Raw genomic sequence first — 25,608 nt, 5'->3', positions numbered from 1 at the left:
AGGACCAGGAGGTTTTATTTTTTCAGAGACAAGTGCTTAGCTGTCATTAATGTGCTTCTAAATATATCAAAAGGAGGTCAACCGTCATTACCGAGAAGAAGTGAAAGAAGATGTCATTTTCCATCGTGACCTCTAACATTGTCCCTGACAATTTAGTTATCCAATCATTCTGTTAGTCTCACTATCAATGACTATTGCTTTTGTCAAGTTTTATGGACTACCTCCTTTTTTTAATTTAGCTTGGAGTTTGGTGTTTTTGTTAATACTTTTTTTTCGTGACATCTATTTTCATATTTTGAGGTTGGACTAAATTTTATTTTATTCTGATTGATATCATGATTTTTCCAATGGAAATAACGTTCCAGAATATTTCTTCCAGTTGGAACTAATATTATCAAATAACTTCCATTTCATGACACATTTTAGTTGTTTCTATGATAAATATATGGTAATTTAATAGAAAATTCATAGCCTTTCTTTCCCTTGTATTCTTTTATTTGACAATGGTACTCAATTTATAATAATTGACATGATGGATAGAGGATTACTGCTGCTGAGTGCATGTCAGTGCTACCAATGCAAAGATTCTATAAAACAAGTTCACCTTCAAGGATGCACACATCTTTTAAGTGACTAATTAATCACATAAATCATTTTAATATACATTGTACATGTAGTTATTTTGATTGTAAAGGTTTTAAGGATATTTTATTAACAATATTCAATAAACTGTAGCACATATATATAACAAGAACAAACAAATAGTAATATATGTTTTAACTATATGGTTATCTGAAAATATCTGCAATACAGTTCTGGTAATGTCTGGAAATGCCTCTAACATGTTTCTACATGTTGAAATCTGATTTGACAAAAAATCCCCACTTTCCATTTATGCATTGAAACAATAAATATTCCTGCTGTGAAAGAAGTTTTCCTGCAGTTTGTACAAAATGAGAAGTATCTCCTATTCTGCAAATCGCTGTAAATTCAATACCAAATTAACTGTAAATTCAATACCAAAATAAACTGATCATGATGGTACAAATGTACATGTGTACATGTTCATTTTCTCTTTTCATATAATCATCATGAATCAAATATTGTACAAGTGCGGAATTCTGTGACCAGTGTTGTATGGAATAAGTGGCAGATCTAGAAGTTCTGAAAAAGAGAGCCCTGCTGCCATGGCGATTCAGTGATCAACTATCAAAGCCCTAAAAATTTTCTCCACAAAAACATGGGGGAGGGGAGGGGGGAGTCTGGGACATCCAACTTTAATCAGAACCTGAATAAAGTGGTGTTGTGTGGTATTCTACTAAACTATGGTGTTATATGATCAAAGATGCATCAGAGACATATTATTTTATATGTCTCTGTATGCATCGACACAAACTCGTTACCTAACCACACTTATTACTAAGAGATCTGTGACTATGTCTATGTTGACATCATCAATCAATCACTGAATCACACATTGACATTGACTCAATCAGCCTCATGTATCAATTTATAATTTTTGAAAGGTTGAAAATTTACAATTCTCATGTTTAATGATGACAATACATAAGTTTTAAATTGAATAATATTTACTCACCACGTGTACATTTTATATTTTCCGATAAAATCTTGGATACCACAAGGCTCACAACATCAGCAGCTCATGGGGAGACAACTCATTCACAACTTCGTCGAACAACAATAATCAGAAGAATGTTTTAAATCTACGAACAAAGTAGTTGTCTGCTAAGAAATATTTTACATTGAATCTGTGTAGTATGGCTGGAAAAAGAGCTTTACGAGAGGAAATTAGGGTCTCTTGAGTCTTTTTCAATAATTCGTAATTTCTTGAACGACAAATGCACCCAGCAATGTAGATACCCTACTTTCGATTATTACTTAAAAAAAAATAATCCCATATCGGATTTATTGCAGCATAATTTTTTCATGATTTGCAGGATTTGTAAACTGACAGATCATCAGTGTTACAAATGTTTCAGTTAAGAAATTGAATACACCTTATCGCTGTGTGTCCTCCTTAACTGCATGGAGATCACAAAGGTTACCCTAAAATCATAAATATATATAAAAGGATACCTGATGATAAAATGAAGAAGTTGTAGTGAGTTAGCAGTGAGTGTCTGCACATCCCTGCATAGCCAAATTGGCCTTCGTAGGCTACACGTACCAGCAACCGTTTTTATAATATACTGTCATATGAATTGGGAAGCCAGTTATAAAAGAAAAGGGCAGATTTTGACAAATCACGTTAATATTTTACCAAAAACAATGAAAAATAATGATAATGATAAAATTTGTAGACCTCTGACAATTCACACCAAAGATATTTTGAAAAATCAGGATGTTAGCCAATTTGAGGCTAACAGTATTCACAAAATGACTGTTTGATGTCTGGCGAGCGCATTACTATACTTAAAATATTGAGTTTTCAGTTATTTTGCACTTAGCGTATTGAGATTGAAGAATGTATTGTTTATATTGAAATGCAAGAGGCAAAGTCTATCTGGGCAAAGCATTAAACAGTCATCTACTTTTTAGTTTTCAAGGCTTTCTTAAGAGACAGTCGATTAACATAAATAGCGATTTTTTTGACCCAACATTTTGCCTTTTACAGCCACACTTTTCCGGTCATAAAAGTGACATGATGATTTATTACTATCAAAACAACCCCTACTTCAATACTTTCTAATTTAAATCGAGGGTAATTTTGCACAAATAAAGAGTGTAAGGCAGATATGAGCATGCAGATGTGCACACTTTGAATGATGCACTGCCAATTTAATAGTTTACATCAAAACATCAAATTCATATCAAAGTAAAGTTTAATGTGGTTTTTTTTTTAAATCTAATGTCAATCATTGGGATGGCCATCTGATAACTAGTATCATAATTGCCTTTTGTTGCATGAAAATCGGGATCAGATATAAAATGTCCGGCTGGCTCAAATATTTTTTGGAAGCCCTGGGTGCTCCATATGTATGCATTATTGACCAATGTTTGATGACACTGTCACAGAACAATCAGCCATTCTCACATTTTGTCAAATGATTTTGAGGCTATTGATCATGACAACAGTGTTGAAAGTACTGTAAATTCAGAAAATATTGTGTGCATTAATTATTGCAATTTTCACATTGATAAAAGTAATTTCTAAATTTACTGTATCACTATTTGTATTTATCTTTACTACTCCTAGGCTTCAAGTACAATCAAAGAATTGAATTTTATGTTTATTTTTAAATTTGTGTATTTCAAGGATGTACATAGAGAGAGAGATTATGTACTGCGATGTAAAATCACAGATCATCAGTATCAGATTTTGGAATGTGTGCGAACCAGAAATGTTGAAAAATTCAAACAGTTGCTTAATATGGGCATTGATCCAGGGTTTACCACTGATAAAGGAGAAACATCATTGCATATAGTATCAGGAATGAAACCTGATGAGGGTACGCTCAATTATTGGTTATATGTTAATAAAACTTTATCATCTATTTAGAAGGTTATATACGTTGTCATAAGATCCTGAAATTAAGGGATAATCAATGGAGGCGACATTTCCTAAGTTTCGTTGCTGAATAACTCCATAATCAGGAGAGATATTTTTTAAGTGATAGATTTGTTTCTGTATCACAAACCTTGTACTGCACAGAAACCTTTTTTTCATTGTCTTGCAATAAACATGTGTAAAGGTGAACGATAAGAAGAATAACATTTTTGATTTATGTTAATATATAATAATTTATAATTTGAATGAAACACCAATATGAACTTGATATTTATTATCTGTTGTAAATCATCTGTTGTTGTCCCTGTCAGTTATATTTTACAAAAAACTGCTCTTCTGCAAGAAACTACTGGCACTGGTCTTATTGGATCCAAACAATGACACAATCATGTTTTGGGTATTTTTAATTTTTTTATGTGTCTGATGATCCCACATACCAACCCACATGGCTGTCAATGCTAAAAAAAAGAAACATCATTCACATTGGGGTAAAATGTTAGGAATAATCTAATATGTTTAAAAAAACATTAATTATAGAAAGTAAAAATCTTAAGAGAAGCAACATTTTCACAATCATGACAATATTGATTTCAATTGTCAAAAGACTTCATACATATATTTAAACATGATAAATGAATTGTATCTTAATATTCTGTAGAGTACCAGGTGAGTAAATAAGGCTCTTTAGCATGATAATGAAGAGCATTCAGTTTTTATCTTTGAGAAATTGAAACATTGTACGCATGTTCCTATAAGTATTGGATGTACATGTACACTCTTGGGCTGTATCATTTGTTCAGGCTACAGAACTCTATTATTTCATTGTATTTGTTAAAATGTTTTTATATGTGTAGCATCACCAAGAATTGGTTATTATTCTTAAAAATCATTTTGTATTTATTCTTTTAGTATCACTGGGAATTTTGAGTATTAGAAAAAAAAAGGATATTTTGTATCCATTAATCATGTCAATGGCACAAAATAAGTGCATGTACAAAAGAAAAAAACACAAAAAGAAAAGGAAAAGCAATTGTTTAGGTGTTCTTCATCTTAAAGTCTTAGTCAGGCCTTCAACACAGAGCAAAATTACTTGCACCTATTTGAGTGGAATTCTTTGCTATAAACTGACAATCACACCACAATTGTAAATTGAAGAACAAAGCCTTGGATATATATATCAATAAAATCAATCTTGAAAAGAAATCAAACATTTACTTCATAATTTAGCCTGAGTATTACACTGAAACATGCTATAAATTATACAAACATTTAGAAAACCACAGAACCATCAAAACATGTTAGATACTTGGCAAGAAATATGCATGTACAAATGTATAGGTCCAATAATTAGTGTAGACTTTGTTAGATGTAACACCACAAACTAGGGACCAGTCTAAAAGAACATACTTGAAATTCAAGTATATATTTTATACAAAGTAGTTCCTAAGCATACATGTAGGTGTAACAGTATCATACTATGTAGAATATATTATGGTAATTTAGGTATAAAAATGAAAAGGACTTTTCTGATTCTAATTTTGAATAGTGCAAAAATGTATAAATGAATTCTAAAATTGAGGGCATATATTGCCTGTTAGTTTGAAACTATAATTATATTTTTTAGCATCACTGGAAATTTTGAGTCTGCTAGTATATTTTGGAACATCTTTGAATACCATGGACAGATTTGGACAAACGCCTCTACATCATGCAGCCAGGATATCGGCACAGAATGTTAAAATTCTTTTGGAAGGAGGAGCAAATAGTGATCTGATGGATAATTCAGGTACTGTAAAATATTTTGTGTACATTTATTATTTAAGGATTGAATGCTTCTTTTTGTAAATTTATTGGGATGTAAAAGCATTGACCAAATGAAGCCGGGAAGCATTTCATTCTAAAAATGTTTGCACAGACAACTCTTTTACAACCCTATAAAATAACTAAAAGAAGCATTCCATACTTATATTAACATTTTTTTTGCTGTGTCATGAAAACACAATTTCTATCAAGTTTTTCTTTTATTTACCTGTGCACTTTATTGTGGAAGCTCATGTCATCATGAATATTAAGTTTCATTTTGAAATGAAGGATAGGGAACAATTGATTGATTGTTGTTTGCTAAACGTCTGATATGAAATATTTTATAAATTTCCAGGACAAAGTCATATATTTAACAATAAACCCAATAGGATTTTTACAGTTTTTCAACTGGGGTGAAGGGTAGGTAGTATGGATAGTTATTTGAGAAATGGCTATTTTGGATAGGGCAGAATAAAAATTGAACAGCGAGAGTACAACTCATGAACAAAATCTGTAATAACACATGTATGTTATTTTTCTTCACTACTTACTGGTATTTAAGTTACACCCTTAACTGTTCAGTTTTTATCAAGCTATGGGCACTCTAAACAATTGTTGAAAGACTTATGTGTGTATGATTTACTTGTAGGAAGAACAGCATTGATGGAAGCTTGTAACAGTTCTCCACAGGATGCTTTGACCGTTGTCCAGTACTTGATGGACAGAGGCTGTAATATATATAGTACTGACCAAGATGGTTGTTCAGGTATTCAAATATTTAGCATAATACATATTCTTAGCAAAATATCATTACTGGTACTGTGAATTCATTTTTTTTTCGTTGAATAACAATTTTTGTGGATTTCGTGGTTACATGTAAACCACAAATTAAGGGGGTAGACCTTGGTTCAGGGAGATAACTCTTTAATTCAGAGATGCGTTTGTAAAAGTCAAGTTTCATCAATGTATTTTAAGCATTTACCTGAAACAGATTGGAAATAATCTATGTAACATAGAAGCTTAGAATATTTTGATGAAAATGGTTGACATAAACGTACTGATGATTTTAAGAGTTATTTCTCTTAAGGCCTAAAAAAAAAATGTTGTGTTTCCGGTCACCCGACCGACCGTCCTTCAGACCCCCGACTCAAAAGTTTTTAAAGCTGATGTGGGAAAAAAAATAATTTGTATACCTACCAACCGTTTTTTCTGAAAGAAAATAAAAAATTTTAAGTCCCTCGATCTTTTTATCGCCCCAAAAGAAAACAATGCTAATTTTAAACTCGAGGCTTATTTTTAGAATGTACTGGAAAGTGGAATCTTCTTGGCTAATTATATATGCGGGAGCATGCCCAGTAGTTATTTTCGTTTGTCAGTGTTTGAACATGGCAACACAACGCGTCCTATTCAATGTTCAACGCGGAAAGTGTGACCATTTCGCGGAGAAAAAATTATTTCTAAATTTTGCAGAAAGTAACACCTTTTTTTACATTAGCAATGAAATTCATCCAATGTCTAACATCGATGAAAAAAAATACACAACACAAATTTTGTGCTCGGCCACCGGCAAAAATGACTGGACCGAGATTGATGACAATAACACAACTGTTGGAACAATGCAATCTTTTGGAATTAAATTTATCAAATTTTCATGTCAGACCCTTCTTCAAAATGAACCTGATATTAATCCATCTGAAACTGGTAAGCCAATCAACGCTTTAGACATACTGATAAAAAGCCACAGATGCTTTGCCAAAAGAAAGTGTCCTGCCAGGTACAGTGTATATAATATATTTGTCTATCTGTAGGTTTGGGATGATGTTTAGTTCATGTTCCTATAAATGAATCTGCCCCACATCTTCTCAATTTCTTTCTCTGACAATCCCAAACTTTTGGTCCTGAAATAGGGGAATTGGGTTTAAAAAGCTAATTTCCTAGGGGAAGTGCTGCCCAAATTTTTTTTAGGTTTGGACTTAGTTTTTTTTTCAGGGGTATTTTAAAAGGGGGTAAACTATTAAAGGCTGATAAAAACTCACACAATAATCTTGAAAATTGTCAAATGGGCTTAAGCAATGAACAAAGTGTCCATGCCTTTAAACAAAACCGAGACAGCAATGAAACATAATATTATAAAAAAAAAACCAAAAAAAAAAAAAAAAAAATCCCTACCTACCGTCCCTTCAAAATTTCTAGGGGGTGATCGGAAAAACAACATTAAATTTTTTAGGCCTAACCTAGGTCTACCTCCTTAAATGGTCAACGAATTACAAATATTCCATATGCCATGCATGCAGACTTTATCAAAACCACTAAATTGAATATTCACGAAAGTGTAAGTTGTCCTCAATCCACGAAAAATAAACGAATCAACAGCATGTGACCAGTCACTGTCACTTAGTATTCAATGCAAAATACATGAGATGTCTTTATACTGAATACTAAAGATTACTTTAGAAATACTTCTTTATCTTATATCAAAAGTGAGATTAGCTTTTCCTCATGTTTGTTTCTCTCTCAGAGTAAAAATAAAGTAGTTGTTGAATGTGTTAAGGATATATTTAGCATTTTAAAGTGAAATTAAAAGAAATCTAGAATTTAGAATTGATACTATAAGTAAAAAGAGCATAAGTTGAGGAGCAAAATAGTTAAAAATTTATTGATAGGTAATAGAGCTCCTTTTAAGATCTTTATTATATAAAAATAGTTAGATGAGGCTGACTTAGATGGCTGTAATAAACATGTATTTAGCACTGACCAAGATGTTTGTTCAGCTATTAAGCATAATACATATCAAGAGAATGGTGAACTTTTCCATGTGTTTATTACCCTCTCAAAGTAAAAATATAATAGTCGTTGAACATGTTAAAAATTACTGGAATGTGAATAAAAGAAATTCAATTTTTTATTAAGGAGCTACCATTTGATTTTTATGCCCCAAAAAAGGCAGGATGACAATTAAGGTAAAAAAAATCAAGATAATTTAATAAAAAAGACAGGACAGAATAAAGTGAAAAATAAAGAGGCAGGACAGAGATGACAATAAAAATAAATGCAGGACAAAAATTTTCATCCTAGACCCCCATAAAATCAAATCGTATCTTCCTGAGAGAATTTAAAATAATAATTTCATCAAATAAGGTCATTGTCTATAGGAATAATACAAATATAATTGTAGTAAATTTTTGTATGCTATTTTTTTCAGCATTGCATTACATCTGTATGAATAAATCACAGCTAGTTTCCATCAAAACAGAAATTGTTTATAAACTATTGTATGCTGGATTGTCTGCTACAGCTACAGATAAAACAGGTATGGACTCCTAAATCAGGGAATATGATAAACAGGGGCCCAGTAGCCAATGCTACTGGAAATTTGGCTGGGGCCCTAACTTTTTAACAGAATATTTCCATATGGTCAATATAAAATTTTCACATTTTGTCAGTTGGGTTGCTAGAGTGAAATTTTAAAGCTTAAGCACTGCTTACCTCCATATTGAAAATAGTTGCCATTTGTAGTGGCTAGTACAGGGTTAGAGAAAAGTGGTGGAAACGTCTGTAAGGGTAAAACTGGAATAAAATTGACAACTTTTAATCCAAAAAAAAAAATCCCCATTAAGGTGGTACCTAACACTACAGGGAGATAACTCTGTAAAGTCAGCTGAACATTTTAATTACGTTGTGTTGTAAAGGGAATATTTAGCTTCTCAATGATCAAAATTGGTGTCTGTCAAACTGCTATATAACCAGTGTAATTTTTCTGACAAAACGGTTGGTTCAAAATTTTTGAAATTTTAATATTTTTGTTAAAGGGTTAAAGTAAATACTTTGTCAAAATTTTATTAAAATTAAACGAGACAAATTAATTTTAGTGAAAGTGTTTGGTACCACCTTAAGGGAGTTGGGGAGTATACGCTTTTGCCCCCCACCTGATCTGCTAATGATTTGTATAATAATCAATTCACAACTTATTTTGATTGGGCTTAAAAATTCTTTAAAAGTTGCAAAGTATTTTGAGGTACTTCTGTCTGTCCTTACATCACTATGTTCTTAAATCTTCAATAGATTTTTCTGTGCAACTAGACATCACAATGGTTAGAAAATTATAATTTTCAGATGAATTGCAACATTTTTCTCGCATATCAATCTTTCTTAACAGTTTCCTACACAAAAATGTTTTGTGAAAATATTTTTTTTGCTTATATTCATGCTTATATTCAATGTATTTTCTAGATTAAATCAACAATGCCTGTATCCATGTAGTGAAACCTATAAGAGGATCTTTCCATCTATATATTGATTTTGACAATAGTTCTTATATTTCATTGGACACTTAAATTTGTGGATAAAGCTATCAATGAAAAACACAAAAATATATACCCCATGAATAAAAGTAATTTCACAGTATTCAAGAAAGACAGCAATACATTTTTGCCTTTATTTTACTTTAAAATTTACCAAAAAAAGCTGCATACATAGGAAAATAATAGTTATCAGAGGCGGGTTTAGGGGGGGGGGGGGGGGGGGGTTGGAAAAAAATTGGTTGCTTATATAGGGAATCACTGAAGCGTGACTGGAGTGGGCCCCCTCTTAGGTCAGTCAGTGGGCCCCCACTTATGAAAATTTCTGGATCCGCCACTGGTTATCAAAGGTTCATATGCACCAGGATTATAATTTAATACGCCAGACGCGCATTTCATCTTCATAAGACTCATCAGTGACACTCAGATCAAATAGTTATGAAGCCAAACAAGTACAAAGTTGAAAAGCATTGAGGACCCAAAATTGTAAAAGGTTATGCCAAATAAGGGTAAGGTAATCTATTCCAGGGATAAGAAAATCCTTAGTTTTAAGCTCACCTGACCTGAAAGGTCAAGTGAGCTTTTCTCATCACTTGGCTTCCTGTGTCCGGCATCCGTAAACTTTTACAAAAATCTTCTTCTCTGAAACTACTGGGCCAAATTTAACCAAACTTAGCCACAATCATCCTTGGGATATCTAGTTTAAAAAATGTGTCCGATGACTTGGCCATCCAACCAAGATGGCCGCCATGGCTAAAAATAGAACACAGGGGTAAAATGTATATTTTGGCTTATATCTTTGAAACAAAAGCATTTAGAGCAAATCTGACATCGGGTAAAATTGTTGATCAGGTCAAGATCTATCTGCCAACCTGTTGTTGGGTTGCTGCCCCTGAATTGGTAAATTTAAGGAAATTTTGCAGTTTTTGGTTATTATCTTGAATACTATTATAGATAGAGATAAACTGTAAACAGCAATAATGTTCAGCAAAGTAAGATCTACAAATAAGTAAAGATGACCAAAATTGTCAGAGGACCTCTAAAGGAGTTATTGTCCTTTATAGTCAATATTGAACAACTTTTTGTCATTTTTGTAACTTTTAAATCTTCTTTTCTAAAACTATGGGCCAAATTTAATCAAACTTGGCCACAATCATAACTAGGGTATCTATTTAGAAAAAAAGTGTCTAATGACCCCGCCTACCAACCAAGATGGCCGACATCAGTAAATACAGTAACAGGTGAGCGACACAGGCTCTTGAGAGCCTCTAGTTTTATAAATTCAAAGTTTCGTAACAGGAAATTTAGAAAAATGACTATATAATTGATATTCATATCAACACTGAAGTGCTGACTACTGGGCTGGTGGTACACTCGGGGACAAAATGAACATTATTTTCTTGAAAATGATTTAAAATGAATATTTAAATGGATTTTTTTTTTATGACAGGCTCTTAGAAGCTTATTATATCCTTCTACTGCAACAAAAGCAGCCATCACAATCATAAGTACTTGAGGACAGGACAAATTTTTTTTCACACACCTTTTTTAGCTCACCTGGCCTGAGGACCTACAAATAAGTCAACATGACCAAAATTGTCAATTGACCCCTTAAGGAGTTATTGCCCTTTATCAAGTTTTTATACGACCGCAAAAATTTTAATTTTTTGGTCGTATATTGCTATCACGTTGGCGTCGTCGTCTGCGTCGTCGTCGTCCGAATACTTTTAGTTTTCGCACTCTAACTTTAGTAAAAGTGAATAGAAATCAATGAAATTTTAACACAAGGTTTACGACCACAAAAGGAAGGTTGGGATTGATTTTGGGAGTTTTGGTCCCAACATTTTAGGAATTAGGGGCCAAAAAGGGCCCAAATAAGCATTTTCTTGGTTTTCGCACTATAACTTTAGTTTAAGTCAATAGAAATCTATGAAATTTTGACACAAGGTTTATGACCACAAAAGGAAGGTTGGGATTGATTTTGGGAGTTTTGGTTCCAACAGTTTAGGAATTAAGGGCCAAAAAAGGGCCCAAATAAGCATTATTCTTGGTTTTCGCACAATAACTTTAGTATAAGTAAATAGAAATCAATGAAATTTTAACACAAGGTTTATGACCACAAAAGGAAGGTTTGGATTGATTTTTGGAGTTGAGGTCACAACAGTTTATGAATTAGGGGCCAAAAAGGGGCCCAAATAAGCATTATTTTTGGTTTTTGCACCATAACTTTAGTATAAGTGAATAGAAATCTATGAAATTTAAACACAAGGTTTATGACCATAAAAGGAAGGTTGGGTTTGATTTTGGGAGTTTTGGTCCTAACAGTTTAGGAATAAGGGGCCCAAAGGGTCCAAAATTGAACTTTTCATCAAAAATTGAATAATTGGGGTTCTTTGATATGCCGAATCTAACTGTATGTAGATTCTTAATTTTTGGTCCCGTTTTCAAATTGGTCTACATTAAGGTCCAAAGGGTCCAAAATTAAACTTAGTTTGATTTTAACAAAAATTGAATCCTTGGGGTTCTTTGATATGCTGAATTTAAAAATGTACTTAGATTTTTAATATTGGCCTAGTTTTCAAGTTGGTCCAAATGGGGGTCCAAAATTAAACTTTGTTTGATTTCATCAAAAATTGAATAAATGGGTTCTTTGATATGCCAAATCTAACTGTGTATGTAGATTCTTAATTTTTGGTCCAGTTTTCAAATTGGTCTACATTAAGGTCCAAAGGGTCCAAAATTAAACTAAGTTTGATTTTAACAAAAATTAAATTCTTGGGCTTATTTGATATGCTTTATCTAAATATGTACTTTGATTTTTGATTATGGGCCCAGTTTTCAAGTTGGTCCAAATCAGGATTCCATATCAAGTCTTGTGCAATAGCAAGAAATTTCAATTGCACAGTTTTGCACAATAGCAAGAAATATCTAATTGCACAATATTGTGCAATAGCAATTAATTTTCAATTGGAGTTATCTTTCTTTGTATAGAATAGTAGTTGATAATATATGTTGGAAATTTGCCAGACATGACTATGATGTCATTTTCTATTTTTATTTGCCAATAACTTTATGTAAATAACTTCATTGGAAATTTGTCAATATAAAATGTTGCTGATGAAGCTTTTTTTCCTTATCTTATCTAAAATGTTTTTAGATAATGTATGTTGGACATTTGCCAGACATGACTATGATGTCATTTTCTATTTTTATTTGCCAATAACTTTATGTAAATAACTTCATTGGAAATTTGCCAATATAAAATGTTGCTGATGAAGTTTTTTTTATTGTTTTATACAATAAACAATGTATATTCACTTTTACTACTAACCAATCTTTACCATTCAGTGATAACAAGCACTTTATTTTACATTTTAATATTTTATGATGTATTAAAAAGAGTAGTTATTGTTGCAAACTCCATTAGAAATTTGAATTGATATCAGTTTTGGAAAAAGGGAAACGGGGATGTGAAAAAAAGGGGGGGGGGGGTTTAAATTTTTCTCATTTCAGATTTCATAAATAAAAAGAAAATTTCTTCAAACATTTTTTTGAGAGGATTAATATTCAACAGCACAGTGAATTGCTCAAAGGCAAAAAAAAACTTTTAAGTTCATTAGACCACATTCATTCTGTGTCAGAAACCTATGCTGTGTCAACTATTTAATTTTAGATTTAAAAAGTTTGAAGAAGAAATCTTTAATTGATTTGTAAAATCTTGACATTTGTTTTGTGTAAAAAAAAACCATGTAATGTCAAAAATTTGATCACAATCCAAATTCAGAGCTGTATCACGCTTGAATGTTTTGTCCATACTTGCCCCAGTTGTTCAGGGTTCGACCTCTGCGGTCGTATAAAGCTGCGCCCTGCGGAGCACCTGGTTACAAAATATTTTCCTCTGTAACTACTGGGCCAAGTTCATTATAGATAGAGATAGTTGTAAGCAGCAAGAGTGTTCAGTAAAGTAAGATCTTCAAACACATCAACATCACCAAAACACAATTTGTCATGAATTTATCTGTGTCCTTTGTTTGATATGCACATAGACCAAGGTGAGCAACACAGGCTCTTTAGAGCATCTACTCTAGTTTCCAAAATCCTTTTTTTTATTGTTTTCCTATCAATTTCAATTATTTCACGTTTTTAGCTCACCTGGCCCAAAGGGCCAAGTGAGCTTTTCCCATCACTTGGCGTCCGTCGTCCGTCGTCGTTAACTTTTACAAAAATCTTCTCCTCTGAAACTACTGGACCAAATTAAACCAAACTTGGCCACAATCATCATTAGGGTATCTAGTTTAAAAAATGTGTCCGGCGACCCGTCCAACCAACCAAGATGGCCGCCATGGCTAAAAATAGAACATAGGGGTAAAATGCAGTTTTTGGCTTATAACTCAAAAACCAAAGCATTTAGAGTAAATCTGACATGGGTAAAATTGTTTATCAGGTCAAGATCTATCACCCCTGAAATTTTCAGATGATTCGGACAACCTGTTGTTGGGTTGCTGCCCCTGAATTGGTAATTTTAAGGAAATTCTGCTGTTTTTGGCAAAATAAGATTTACAAATAAGTCAACATGACCGAAATGGTCAGTTGACCCCTTTAGGAGTTATTGCCCTTTATAGTCAATTTTTAACCATTTTTCGTAAATCTAAGTAATCTTTTACAAAAAATCTTCTCCACTGAAACTACTGGGTTAAATTAATCCAAACTTGGCCACAATCATTTTTGGGGTATTTAGTTTAAAAAATGTGTCCGGTAACCCGGCCATCCAACCAAGATGGCCGCCATGGCTAAAAATAGAACATATGGGTAAAATGCAGTTTTTGGCTTATAACTCAAAAACCAAAGCATTTAGAGCAAATCTGACTGGTGTAAAATTGTTTATCAGGTCAAGATCTATCTGCCCTTAAATTTTCAGATGAATCGGACAACCCGTTGTTGGGTTGCTGCCCCTAAATTGGTAAGTTTAAGGAAATTTTGCTGTTTTTGGTTATTATCTTGAATACTATTATAGATAGAGACCTGTAAACAGCAATAATGTTCAGAAAAGTAAGATTTACAAATAAGTCAACATGACTGAAATGGTCAATTGACCCCCTAAGGAGTTATTGTCTTTTATAGTCAATTTTTAACAATTTTCATAACATTTGTAAATTTTTACTAACATTTTCCACTGAAACTACTGGGCCAAGTTCATTATAGATAGAGATAATTGTAAGCAGCAAGAATGTTCAGTAAAGTAAGATGTACAAACACATCACCATCACCAAAACACAATTTTGTCATGAATCTATCTGCTTCTTTTGATTAATATTCACATATACCAAGGTGAGCGACACAGGCTCTTTAGAGCCTCTAGCTCTTTATCGTAAGAACATAGATATACTACAAATAACTTGTATTTGCTATTTTTTTTTTTATCAATTCCAAGTTTACTACTCACAGCTGTCTCTGATAAATATATTATACTTAGTGAGTACATATCAGTGGCCAGTGTGAATAGTAAACTTGGAATTAATAGTGGATACCCCAGGTATGCAGGGTTGCGATAAAAAACACAAAATGTGGAAGCAGTTATAATAACAGCACTTCTGGAATTGCTGCGGTTATCCAATGAGATTGACTTATTGACAGTGACCTAGATACCAAAAAAAAACTGCTTTCATATGTCTGATATAAATACAGATGAAAAATTTAAGCTGAATATTTTATAAATGGTCTCCCTTTACAGGTAAAATGTCCATTTGCTTTGATTTCGAGCAGAGTAGAAGAATATTTTATAAATTGTCTCCCTTTACGGGTAAAATGGCCATTTTTTATGATTTTGAGCGGTACCTTTGTAGAAGAATAATTTATAAATTGTCTCCCTTTACAGGTAAAATTACTATTTGTTACGATTTTGAGCAGTACCTTTGTAGAAGAATAATTTATAAATTGTCTCCCTTTACAGGTAAAATGACCATTTGTTATGATTTTGAGCAGTACCTTTGCAGAAGAATAATTTTTAAATTGTCTCCCTTTACAGGTAAAATGGCTATTTGTTATGATTTCCAGCAGTACCTTTGTAGAAGATCAAACTCAAGTTCACCTATAAAACTTGTTGATGATAGGTTGAAGGTCACAATAGCATTAATACAAGGAGGAGCAAATTACAACAGGAAAAATCAACAACATTCAAAATCAATAAAAGATGCAGTAGCACTTTACAATTCACCAAGTTTAACTTCTCTACTTATGGAATTTCGACCTGTTTTGAGTGTGTCATCATTGAAGTCCATCAGAGAAAACGTTTTGACAGGTGAAGGTCAATGTGAATTGTTGAGACACCTGACAGATTTAACACATAAAGTTCAGTCACTGAAGTTCATGTGTAGAATAAATATAAGAGATACTTTGAAGGGTAAATGTCTGCCAAAAATAGACTTATTACCTCTACCTAGAACATTAAAGGAGTATTTATCACTTATAGAATAATTAAATGATAGTGAAGAATTTGTTGGATTGTTTTATTACACCACAATATAAAAATAAGGAAGGAGATGGTATGATTGCCAATGAGATCCACCAAAGTTCAAAAGAAAAAAAATTATAGGCAACTGTAAGACCAAAAAAATACAAGAAAAACAAATATATCAGACAACCACAGAACTTCAGGCTCCTGACTTGGAACAGGCACATAAGTAATTTGGTGGGGTTAAACATGCTTGTATAGACAATGTAAGTACTCAACCATACTCTAACCAGGGACAGTGGTGTAACAGTACATTACTTTGTCTCTCACTTGTCAAAAAGGGTTTGACACATGGAAATAAAAAGGCACATCAAGATAATAGAGCATACAAGAGGATAGTCAAATTTTTTTATAATCAGGGGTACATTATAGTCATATTGTCAGGAACCTTATGTTCAGTAGTTGTCGATTGTTGATGTGGTTCATAAAGGTTTCTCGTTTCTCATTTTTTATATTGATTAGACCGTTGGTTTTCCCGTTTGAATGGTTTTACATTAGTCATTTTTGGGGCCCTTTGCTGTTCGGTGTGAGTCAAGGCTCTGTGTTAAAGACCGTAATTTAACCTATAATGGTTTATTTTCACAATATGTGATCATGAGTGACTTTCATGACTTGGATGGAGAGTTGTCTCATTGGCACTCATACTACTACTTCTTGTTTATACGTAAGGATGTTAAATAAATACTTGCATAATTCAATCAGAATACACCATTTATACGTATCAGCAGAAACAATTAGTGTATATCAATCTGACAAAAAAAATTAATAATTGAAAATAATCGGATGTGTAAATCTATTTGTAATCAATTTAAATTTTCATTTTAATATATTTATTATAATTTTTCCATACATTTAAGAATGAAAAATAATGTTGAGGTTTGTATTAAACTTCATTTGTTTTTTATAACAGGCGTTTAGGTATATATGGTTTGCATTGAAAATTCAATTTTCGATTATATACCACAAACATTTAAGGTGGTACCTAACACTTCAGGGAGATAACTCTGTAAAAATCAGCATAACATTTTAATCACATTTTATTGTTAAGGAAATGTAAAGCTTCTCAATGATCAAAATTGGTGTTTGTCAAATACTATATAACCAATGAAATTTTTCTGATGAAGTGGTTGGTTCAATTTTTTTATGTTTTTTATTTTTGTCAAATGGTCAAAGTAAACATTTTGTCAAAATTTTATGAAAATTAAATGAGCCAAATTAAAATAAGTCAAGGTGCTGGGTACCACCTTTGTATAAAAATAACTTTTATGATTGTCTTACCAGGTTTTGTGTTTACTAATCAACTCCTAAAATAATCCATTATTTTACTTTCCATTTTACCAACAACGAGATGATTGATTCATTCAAAACCAGATATAAGAAACACAGAAGGGTTAGATATGTTGCAAGGTAACTTTCACCGAAATAAATAAATAAATAAAACACAGTCAACTTGGTGATATATTCTACTACATGTATTGTCAAAAAGATTTTAGAATATACCGCCATCTAAAGAATCTTGTTATCTTGCCTACATAATCAAGAAATGCTTAAAAGAATGTAAGGCATGCTGTAAAATGTGGAATGGACTTTACAAGCTTTTTTCATGATTTGGTACTAATACTGTTTCTTTCAGTCAGATTAACTAGAAATAAAGTTAACAATCCAATAATTCCTCCTGATTCACCATGTTTAACTTCTGTGCTGATTTAAAACATTATATATTTGGTTTTTGTTCATTCCTTCAGTAAAAGTGGTAAGATGAAAAAAAAAAAGTGAAAATTTGCCAGCTGGGGTAGGGGTATAATTTTCTTTTTTGTAAGATATAAGTGCAGACTTGTATCCTTTAATCTAATATGATTCCTAGTTAGAAGTCTATGCATCATAGGTGTTATGACTGGTTTCAAGTTTGTGATGTCTTTGATAAGGTGGCACGGTAGTATTTACATTCCGGAATTTAGTTTGTTCTTTTGTGTACCTACTTAAGTCAATGTATCTGAACAGTGTGATTGGACAAAAAATACAGTATCTACTTAATTTACTTTCCCTAATTGAGGGATGAATCAGGTATAGAAAAATATGAAATAAATTTACATGCAGGTGAAAATGAATTTTGAGATTTTCTTTATACGACTGCAAAGATTTGTTTGCGTCGTATAATGCTATCATGTCATCGTCATCTGCGTCGTCAAAGTTATTGTCCGACGACCGTTTAGTTTCCAGACAATAACTTTAGTTTAGTGAATGGATCTTTATAAATTTTTACCAGAAGGTTCAATACCATTAAAGGAAGGTTGGGATTGATTTTGGGTTTATGGTCCGAACAGTTTTGGAATTAGGGGCCAAAAAGGGGCCCAAAATAAGCATTTTTGCAGTTTTCAAATAATAACTTCTGTTCAAGTGTGTGAATCTCTCTGTAATTATACTAAAAGTTTCCATACCATGGAGGGATAGTAAGTATTGACTTTGGGGGGTTATGGCTCAAAATGTTTTGGAATTAGGGGCAAAAAAGGGGTAAAACTAGGTTTTTCTGGTAGATGGACAATTAAGACAATTTAAAACTAAAAAGCAGTGTAAGGGAGGTAATTCAAACACATTTAACATACAATGTTGAGTATGTTCGGATTTACCTCCCTTACACTATTTGTAAATTATGTATAAATGAAATGGCAGGTTTTGGACAAATTGCAAAGAAAAAAAGGGGGGGGGGGTGATAGTAGTTTTCAATTTTTTTCCCCCAAATATCTCAAATTAAAGAAATCTTTAATTGCACATCATTGTGCAATAGATTTGTAAGATCTTGACATTTGTTTTGTGTAAGAAACCATTATTATGTCAATTTTTGTTTTATCACAATCCAAATTCAGAGCTGTATCAAGCTTGAATGTTGTGTCCATACTTGCCCCAACTGTTCAGGGTTCGACCTCTGCGGTCGTATAAAGCTGCGCCCTGTGGAGCACCTGGGTTAAAACTGTATTCACTGCACAATAAAAGACAAAAAGCACTAGTAGCCTCAGGTTTATAAAGATAACAACAACAAAAAATAAAACGGTCATGATACATATTCAAATTCATATCTGAATATGATAATGGAAGTACATCAGTTAACTGTGTAAGTAGAATTTTAGGCAGTGTTAGAAAGTGGTGAAATTTCTAAAAAGGCTATCATTATCCCTATGGGCCAGGAAATATTACCGTACCACCTGTAGCTATGTTGATAATTGTTTTTATGAATCAAAGTAGGGTTTATTCCCCCTTTCCATTCTCAATTTTTTTTTAAATATGTCTTTAAGTTTTGAGGAAGGAATATTTGTTTTAATGGTAGTAAAGTCAAATGTTTCAGTACTGTTTTAATACTATTCCAAAATAAAACAGACTTTCATTATATGAAGACTAGCAAATACTTATACTTATATATATTAGAATCTAACTATGTGAAAATAAAGCACCATGTGATTAGCTGTGTTATCCTACTCATTTGTACATTCACTCATTTTTAAGGGATCCATTAATGAGCAAAGTTTTAGGTAGATACGATAAGCTGGAAGAAGGTGGTGCATGACAGGTTGATATATACTAATTCTGGTTATTTTAAAACAAGAAGAAAACTGAGTACAGTTAAAGCTTAATATATCATGCATGGACTATCATTCTACAAAGATTCCATCTAATTAAATATTGGCCAAAGACAAAGGTTTGGACAGACTGACGAGATGAATTTGTGTTGTGTATTAACATTTTATTTCAAATTGAAAGTTGAAAAACGACATAGTACGACGGACACACGCTCTTAATCACTAGCTGCAAAACATTTCAGATAACATTTTTATTCAATTAAAAAGAAAAAAAATACACTTAAAAATTGAATATAAGCAGTCTTTTCACTAAAATATTCTTTAATATTTCTGTTTTAGTCTGAAATGTCTGAATTGATTGTGGAATTGTCGTCGAGTTCCATGAGCATTTCGATATTTATATCACTGAAGTTCTGCATTTCGCCAAGAATCTCTAATACCATTTTTATAAAGGCTATCCTCAGTGTGCAATAAAAGTTGTTATTTCTTGCATAGTCTAGGCTTACGTTGAACGTAAGCACGTTCTGCCATGGAAAAAAGAATGACGGTAAATTTTCTGCACGTAAAAACTGAAGCATCTTGTTAAAAATTTCAATTACTTGTTTGTGAAGATCGTTTTCATTATGCACATTTGATTTTGAATCAGTTTTATTTTTTGTATATTCTGAGGTTGGATCGAACATATGAAAAACACAGGTTTTCAGCATGTAGCTAGTCAAAATGTCTCTGGGTTGGAATACGGCATGGGGAATGCTCAAACAAGGACAAATACGAGAGTTACACATCATTTTTGACAGAAGATATGCATCAATTGCAATCTGTGGTAATACTTGCATATAAGATTGCTCAGCTCTAATTGCTGATATTCTTTGCTTTAAGTATGGAGTATCGTCTTCATCTATTTCAGTCTGAATCATCAAGACGGCACCCTCATCTATAATTTTCTGAATATCACAGTAAAGTGAATTAATCATGGTATTCTTCGGCCACCAGCCCACTATCTGACAGGCAAAAACCAAGTCAATGTCTATTTTCAAATGTTTATACATACATCCTTGCCATAGAATAGTAAAATTAAATGTTGGACAGTTTGCACCCTTACAATGGTGTCGAAGATATGAAATATTTGGATGAGAAAAAATTACCTGCGACAAAAATAAGTCGTTAATGACAGTATATATTCTATGACGGATCTCAAATGTGTCAAGATATCCATTATCGTCAAACAGTACTTCGCATGCATGGTCCTTGTATTTATCTTTTAACTTCAAGTATGCATAACCTGGATCACGATCCGATTTTTCCTCATCAATAAAACATATTTTACCTAGCTCTTCAAAGATACACAGAAAATCGAACTCGTTTGGTAGATTTATCTTTGTCTTCTCTGAAACACTACCAGAATCAACCATAGTTATCGAGAAGAAGTCGTGCTTTTCAGTTATTTTCTTGCATACGGCTACAACAAGGTCTTTAACAACAGATTTGATCAAATCTGACTCACCCTTAAATGTAATTGGCCCAAAGCTAGTTAAATGCAGAAGTTCATGTATATTTCCTCGGAAAGGGTGAAACCTCTGAAAGATCTCATCAAACTTTTTTGAATTTTCTTTAAGTTCTTGAACTGATATTATTTCTTTCTGCAATACGAAATGTTCTCTCTGTATGTGCAACTCCCCTGGGCACCTGCACAAATGTTTAAATTGAATTTTATTTCCTCGATTACAGGCAACAGTGCATGGTAGTTGCCCCAGATTGTCAGGTACGATGGAAACGCCATGTTTGTTAAGCTCTGGAAGTATATCCGGGTTTGTACCATGCCATGCAACAAAATGCAAGACATTATTACCATGAATATCAACTAAGTTCACGTTAACACCTTTGATTAACAAAAGTCGGATAATATCCAAATTTACATCGTGCTTATTCACAACTGAAATTAACAACGATTGTCCTAAACTATTTGTAATATTAACATCAGCACCAATATCTATCATGGTACTGATAACACTTTCTGAATTAGCGAGAAAGATGGGAGGTTCTCCCTTATTGTTTTGCTGATTTATATCAGAACCTCTGGTGACAAGAAACCTGCAGTTTTCTTGGATATTCTGGATCTTGTTTTCAATGTTTGAATCTTCGTATAAGTCGAAGTTACTAGTGCTGTCAGCATCATCACAGTCTGCGTCAAATTCCCTTCGGAATAGACAATGAAGTACTGTTTCTCCCAGTATGTTTCTAAGGTTAACACTTGAACCTGCTTCGATAATTCGCCTCAAATTGGATACATTCACGTTGTTGTCTTGAGTTTTAACAAAAACATGCAATGGTGATTCCATTTCATTATTTTGAGTGTTGAGTAATTTTTCCATCCTGTGCTTTGAGAGGTTGCGATATTCACCCTGGAAAAGACGTTTGTCGAATTCGGTCTCATCATGGACACTGTGTCTTGTCAAATAAACGTGAAGAAATGAGTTGCCACTGCAGTCACGAATAAACGGATCGATATTGTCGAAATGAGTTAGCATTACATCCAAGTTTTTTGAAGAGGGCCAGAAATTAGCAGCGATATGCAACGGCGTATTTCCAAAGTTATCCTGAAGATTTAAATCAATTTGATATTCTTGAATTTCGCTCAGAATACCTTCCCAGAATAGACCGATAAGCTCATCCTGTTCAACATGACCGATATGTCCAACCTCAATATCATCTGGTCTTACAATACCCCAAATGTTATCTCCTAATCTATCCATCAAAGAATGTAGAAATGTTCCCCCATTGTTGTCTCGAAAATCAAATTGTTTTTCTAACTTTAACAAACTCAGCGCTGTTTTCCATGATCCGTGTTGAAGACATTCAAGAGGTGTATGTCCATCATTGTTTGTGATATTCAATTGAGCACCCTTATTCATCAGGGATCTTAATATTCCTATATCTGCATTACTTGAAATTGCCAAATGAAGCGCGGTATTTCCATTTTCATTTTGTTCATTTACATTTTCGCCAAGTTTGTCTATTCTTATTAAATTAAATTCACCAGTCATTGACTGTTTACCATCGATGCCCTCCACCTCTGCCATCAATATTATATTCTTACTATAATGAAAACACTAGTACATTTTTATATCCCTTCGATAAATAATATATTTGGTCAAAAAATGATAAGCGTACAATATTAAAGTCCTTGTAATTCCAAACGAACGTGTTTACAATACCAGTCACACACATTTATTTTTAGAAATTAGTTTAAATGTCTGGACTCGTTCACCCTGCGAAAGCTTACTATAAGTGTAACACACACATGATTCAATTAACTATTTTCGTATTTCTGTATACTTATACTTTTATTCGCACGTATTGAAAGTTGTTTTTATCGTATTCTACAATATATTTCTCCCGATCACACCATATACATAATAATGGTTATGGTAACATAATAATGGTTATGATACAACACGTAGATGGGAGTCTGAATATAAAAAAAAAACGATAGAATTTTTAATAATTTGCCATGTTGAAGGTTATACCATCTTCTAAAACAACAATTAAAAACAAAAACAATAAAAAGTATGGGGTTTTCAAGGTACAGAGGGTGTAAAATGTTAGATTTTGTAAAGATTATAAATTGGAACAAAACCAAATGATAGAATTAAAAAACAAAATAAAAGAAAATATCTCTTAAAATGTGCTTTTAGAAAATAAAAATGTTGGTCACCGTGCTAGATTTCTTGCTACAAAACAAAAGTTGTAAACTAACTATGCATTCCTTTATCAAAATCTGAACTAAATCCACCATTTTAAGAGTAATGTAAACAAATTAAATCACATCAAAAAAACAAGTCCTTATATCAAAAATACTAGTAATTCACATATTTTTTTTCATTTTGAAGAAAGTCTTTGAAATGAATTCAATTCTTGTCTCAAAATTTGTGTATATCATTGAAGATCTAGACCAGTGCTTCGTAAGCATACAAGGATGGCTGGAAATAACAATGTTCATAACATATGTATTATATTATGGCAACTTGAATTCAGGTTGCACTTTAATAAATTATTTATTCATTTATTATATTACTGGGGCATGATTTTACTGTAATAAACTAATTACTTCTTTTTAAATGAAGGACTTCATTGACGTTGTGTTGTGTAATGTACTTGTCAAGGTGACCTGAGTTATAATTATACTGTAATAAACTCATTCCTTCATTCTAAATGAAGGAACTCATGCACATGATGGACATTGAATTTATGTAATGTACTTGTTAAGGTTAACTTACGTTAAATGGGTTATATTTGTTGATTATTTTTGGGTGACCTCATGTACCCCTGTAATTAGAGAATAGTAGATACTAGACTAGGTATATAATTATGCTGTAAAAAATTATTTCTTCATTCTAAATGTAGGACTTCGTGAACATGATGGACATTGAATAGTTTGTGTAATATAGGGTGACCTCAGGTACCCCGTAATGACAGAATAATAGATACAATGCTAGGGTACATAGTTATGCTGAAATAATCTATTTTTTTTCATTTTAAATGTAGGACCACGTGGACGTTGTATTGTTTATGTTCTGTTTTTGTTAAGTTGAACTGAGTTTATTTAAGATGAATTTGTCGTATTTTGTGGGTTTGAGGGGTGACCTTAGTTAGGTAGACCTATTAATTAAGGAATAGCACATACTATTCTAATAAAATTAACGGTATCAATTTTCTTGCACCAGATGCGCATTTCGACAATACATGTCTCTTCAGTGATGCTCGTGGCCAAAATATTTGAAATCCAAAGCTTATATAAAAGATGAAGAGCTATAATCCAAAAGGTCCAAAAAGTATAGCCAAATCCGTGAAAGGAATCAGAGCTTTGCATGAGGGAGATACATTCCTTAATTTATAATAATTTCTATCATTTTGTAACAGCAAATTTTAATAACACAAAAAAAATCCGTATTTTCATGCCAGTACCGAAGTACTGGCTACTGGGTTGGTGATACCCTCGGGAACTAATAGTCCACCAGCAGAGGCATCGACCCAGTGATAGTAATAAAATTAACGGTATCAATTTTAATAATGTTGCGATAAACACATTTCTTCATTCTAAATGTAAGAATTCATGGGCATGATGGAAATTGCATAGTTTATGTTATTTATTTGTTAAAGTGGCCCGAGTTAACTTGAGTAAAATGGGTTAAATTTGTTGTTGTTTTTTCGAGGTGACCTCATGTACCCCTGTAATGAAACAATAATAGATACAGTGCTAGGAAATAGAATTATGCTGTAAAAAACTCATTTATTGCTTTTAAATAAAGGACTTTATATTGTTTATGTTATGTATTTGTTAAGGTGAACTGAGTTTATTTGAGATGAATTGGTTGTATTTTGTGTGTTGTTTTGGGTGACCTCAGGTAACCTCTGTAATTAAAGAATAGTACATACTATGCAATGGTAAATAATTATGTTGCAGTAAACTAATTTCTTTCTTCTTAATGTAGGATGTCATATTCATGATTGCCATTGCTTAATTTATGTCATATATTTGTTAAGGTGACTTGAGTTAACTTGAGTTCAATGGTTTTTATGTTTTTTGGGGGATGACCTCAGGTACCCCTTTAATGAATGAATACAAAATAAAATCCAAGGGTATAATTAGATTATTACAGCATAAGTATATACACTAGCATTGTATCTATTATCATTTCATTACTAAGATACCTGAGGTCCCCCCCCCAAGAAAAACCCAAATATAACTAAGGTCACCTTAACAAATATATGACATAAACTATGCAATGTCCAGCATGTCCACGAAGTCCCAAATTCAGAATGAAGCAATTAGTTTATTACAGTATAATCATATACACTATTGTATTGTATCTATTTTGCTCTTAGGTATTAAGT

At 32.5% G+C, this 25,608-nt stretch overlaps 2 protein-coding genes across 3 annotated transcripts in view; one reads left to right on the top strand and one right to left on the bottom strand.

The window, feature by feature from the left end:
- Positions 1 to 1,714, bottom strand: part of LOC143063857 (uncharacterized) — a 60,266-nt gene extending 58,552 nt beyond the window's left edge. For both annotated transcript variants that reach the window (XM_076236269.1, XM_076236266.1), the window contains exon 1: positions 1,598 to 1,714. The gene's annotated coding sequence lies outside the window, so the exon portion shown is untranslated. The remainder of the gene's footprint in view (positions 1 to 1,597) is intronic.
- Positions 1,661 to 16,122, top strand: LOC143063855 (uncharacterized). The gene is made up of 6 exons (XM_076236264.1): positions 1,661 to 1,814; positions 3,278 to 3,470; positions 5,154 to 5,315; positions 5,982 to 6,098; positions 8,535 to 8,642; positions 15,656 to 16,122. Exons 1-6 carry the CDS (start codon positions 1,779 to 1,781, stop codon positions 16,102 to 16,104), a joined length of 1,065 nt encoding a protein of 354 aa, XP_076092379.1. The 5' UTR covers positions 1,661 to 1,778; the 3' UTR covers positions 16,105 to 16,122.
- The last annotated feature ends 9,486 nt before the right edge of the window (positions 16,123 to 25,608 follow it).

Source organism: Mytilus galloprovincialis, chromosome 2, assembly GCF_965363235.1.
Source record: "Mytilus galloprovincialis chromosome 2, xbMytGall1.hap1.1, whole genome shotgun sequence".
Classification (NCBI taxonomy): domain Eukaryota; kingdom Metazoa; phylum Mollusca; class Bivalvia; order Mytilida; family Mytilidae; genus Mytilus; species Mytilus galloprovincialis.
This window is presented reverse-complemented; position numbering and strand designations above follow the sequence as displayed.

Bases quoted from the DNA above. Each gene is read 5' to 3' on its own strand.
- LOC143063855 (XM_076236264.1), top strand. From the start codon at position 1,779: ATGGCTGGAAAAAGAGCTTTACGAGAGGAAATTAGG. The intron at 3,471-5,153 runs GTACGCTCAATT...TATATTTTTTAG, and splicing joins AGGAATGAAACCTGATGAGG to CATCACTGGAAATTTTGAGT. The intron at 5,316-5,981 runs GTACTGTAAAAT...ATTTACTTGTAG, and splicing joins TGATCTGATGGATAATTCAG to GAAGAACAGCATTGATGGAA.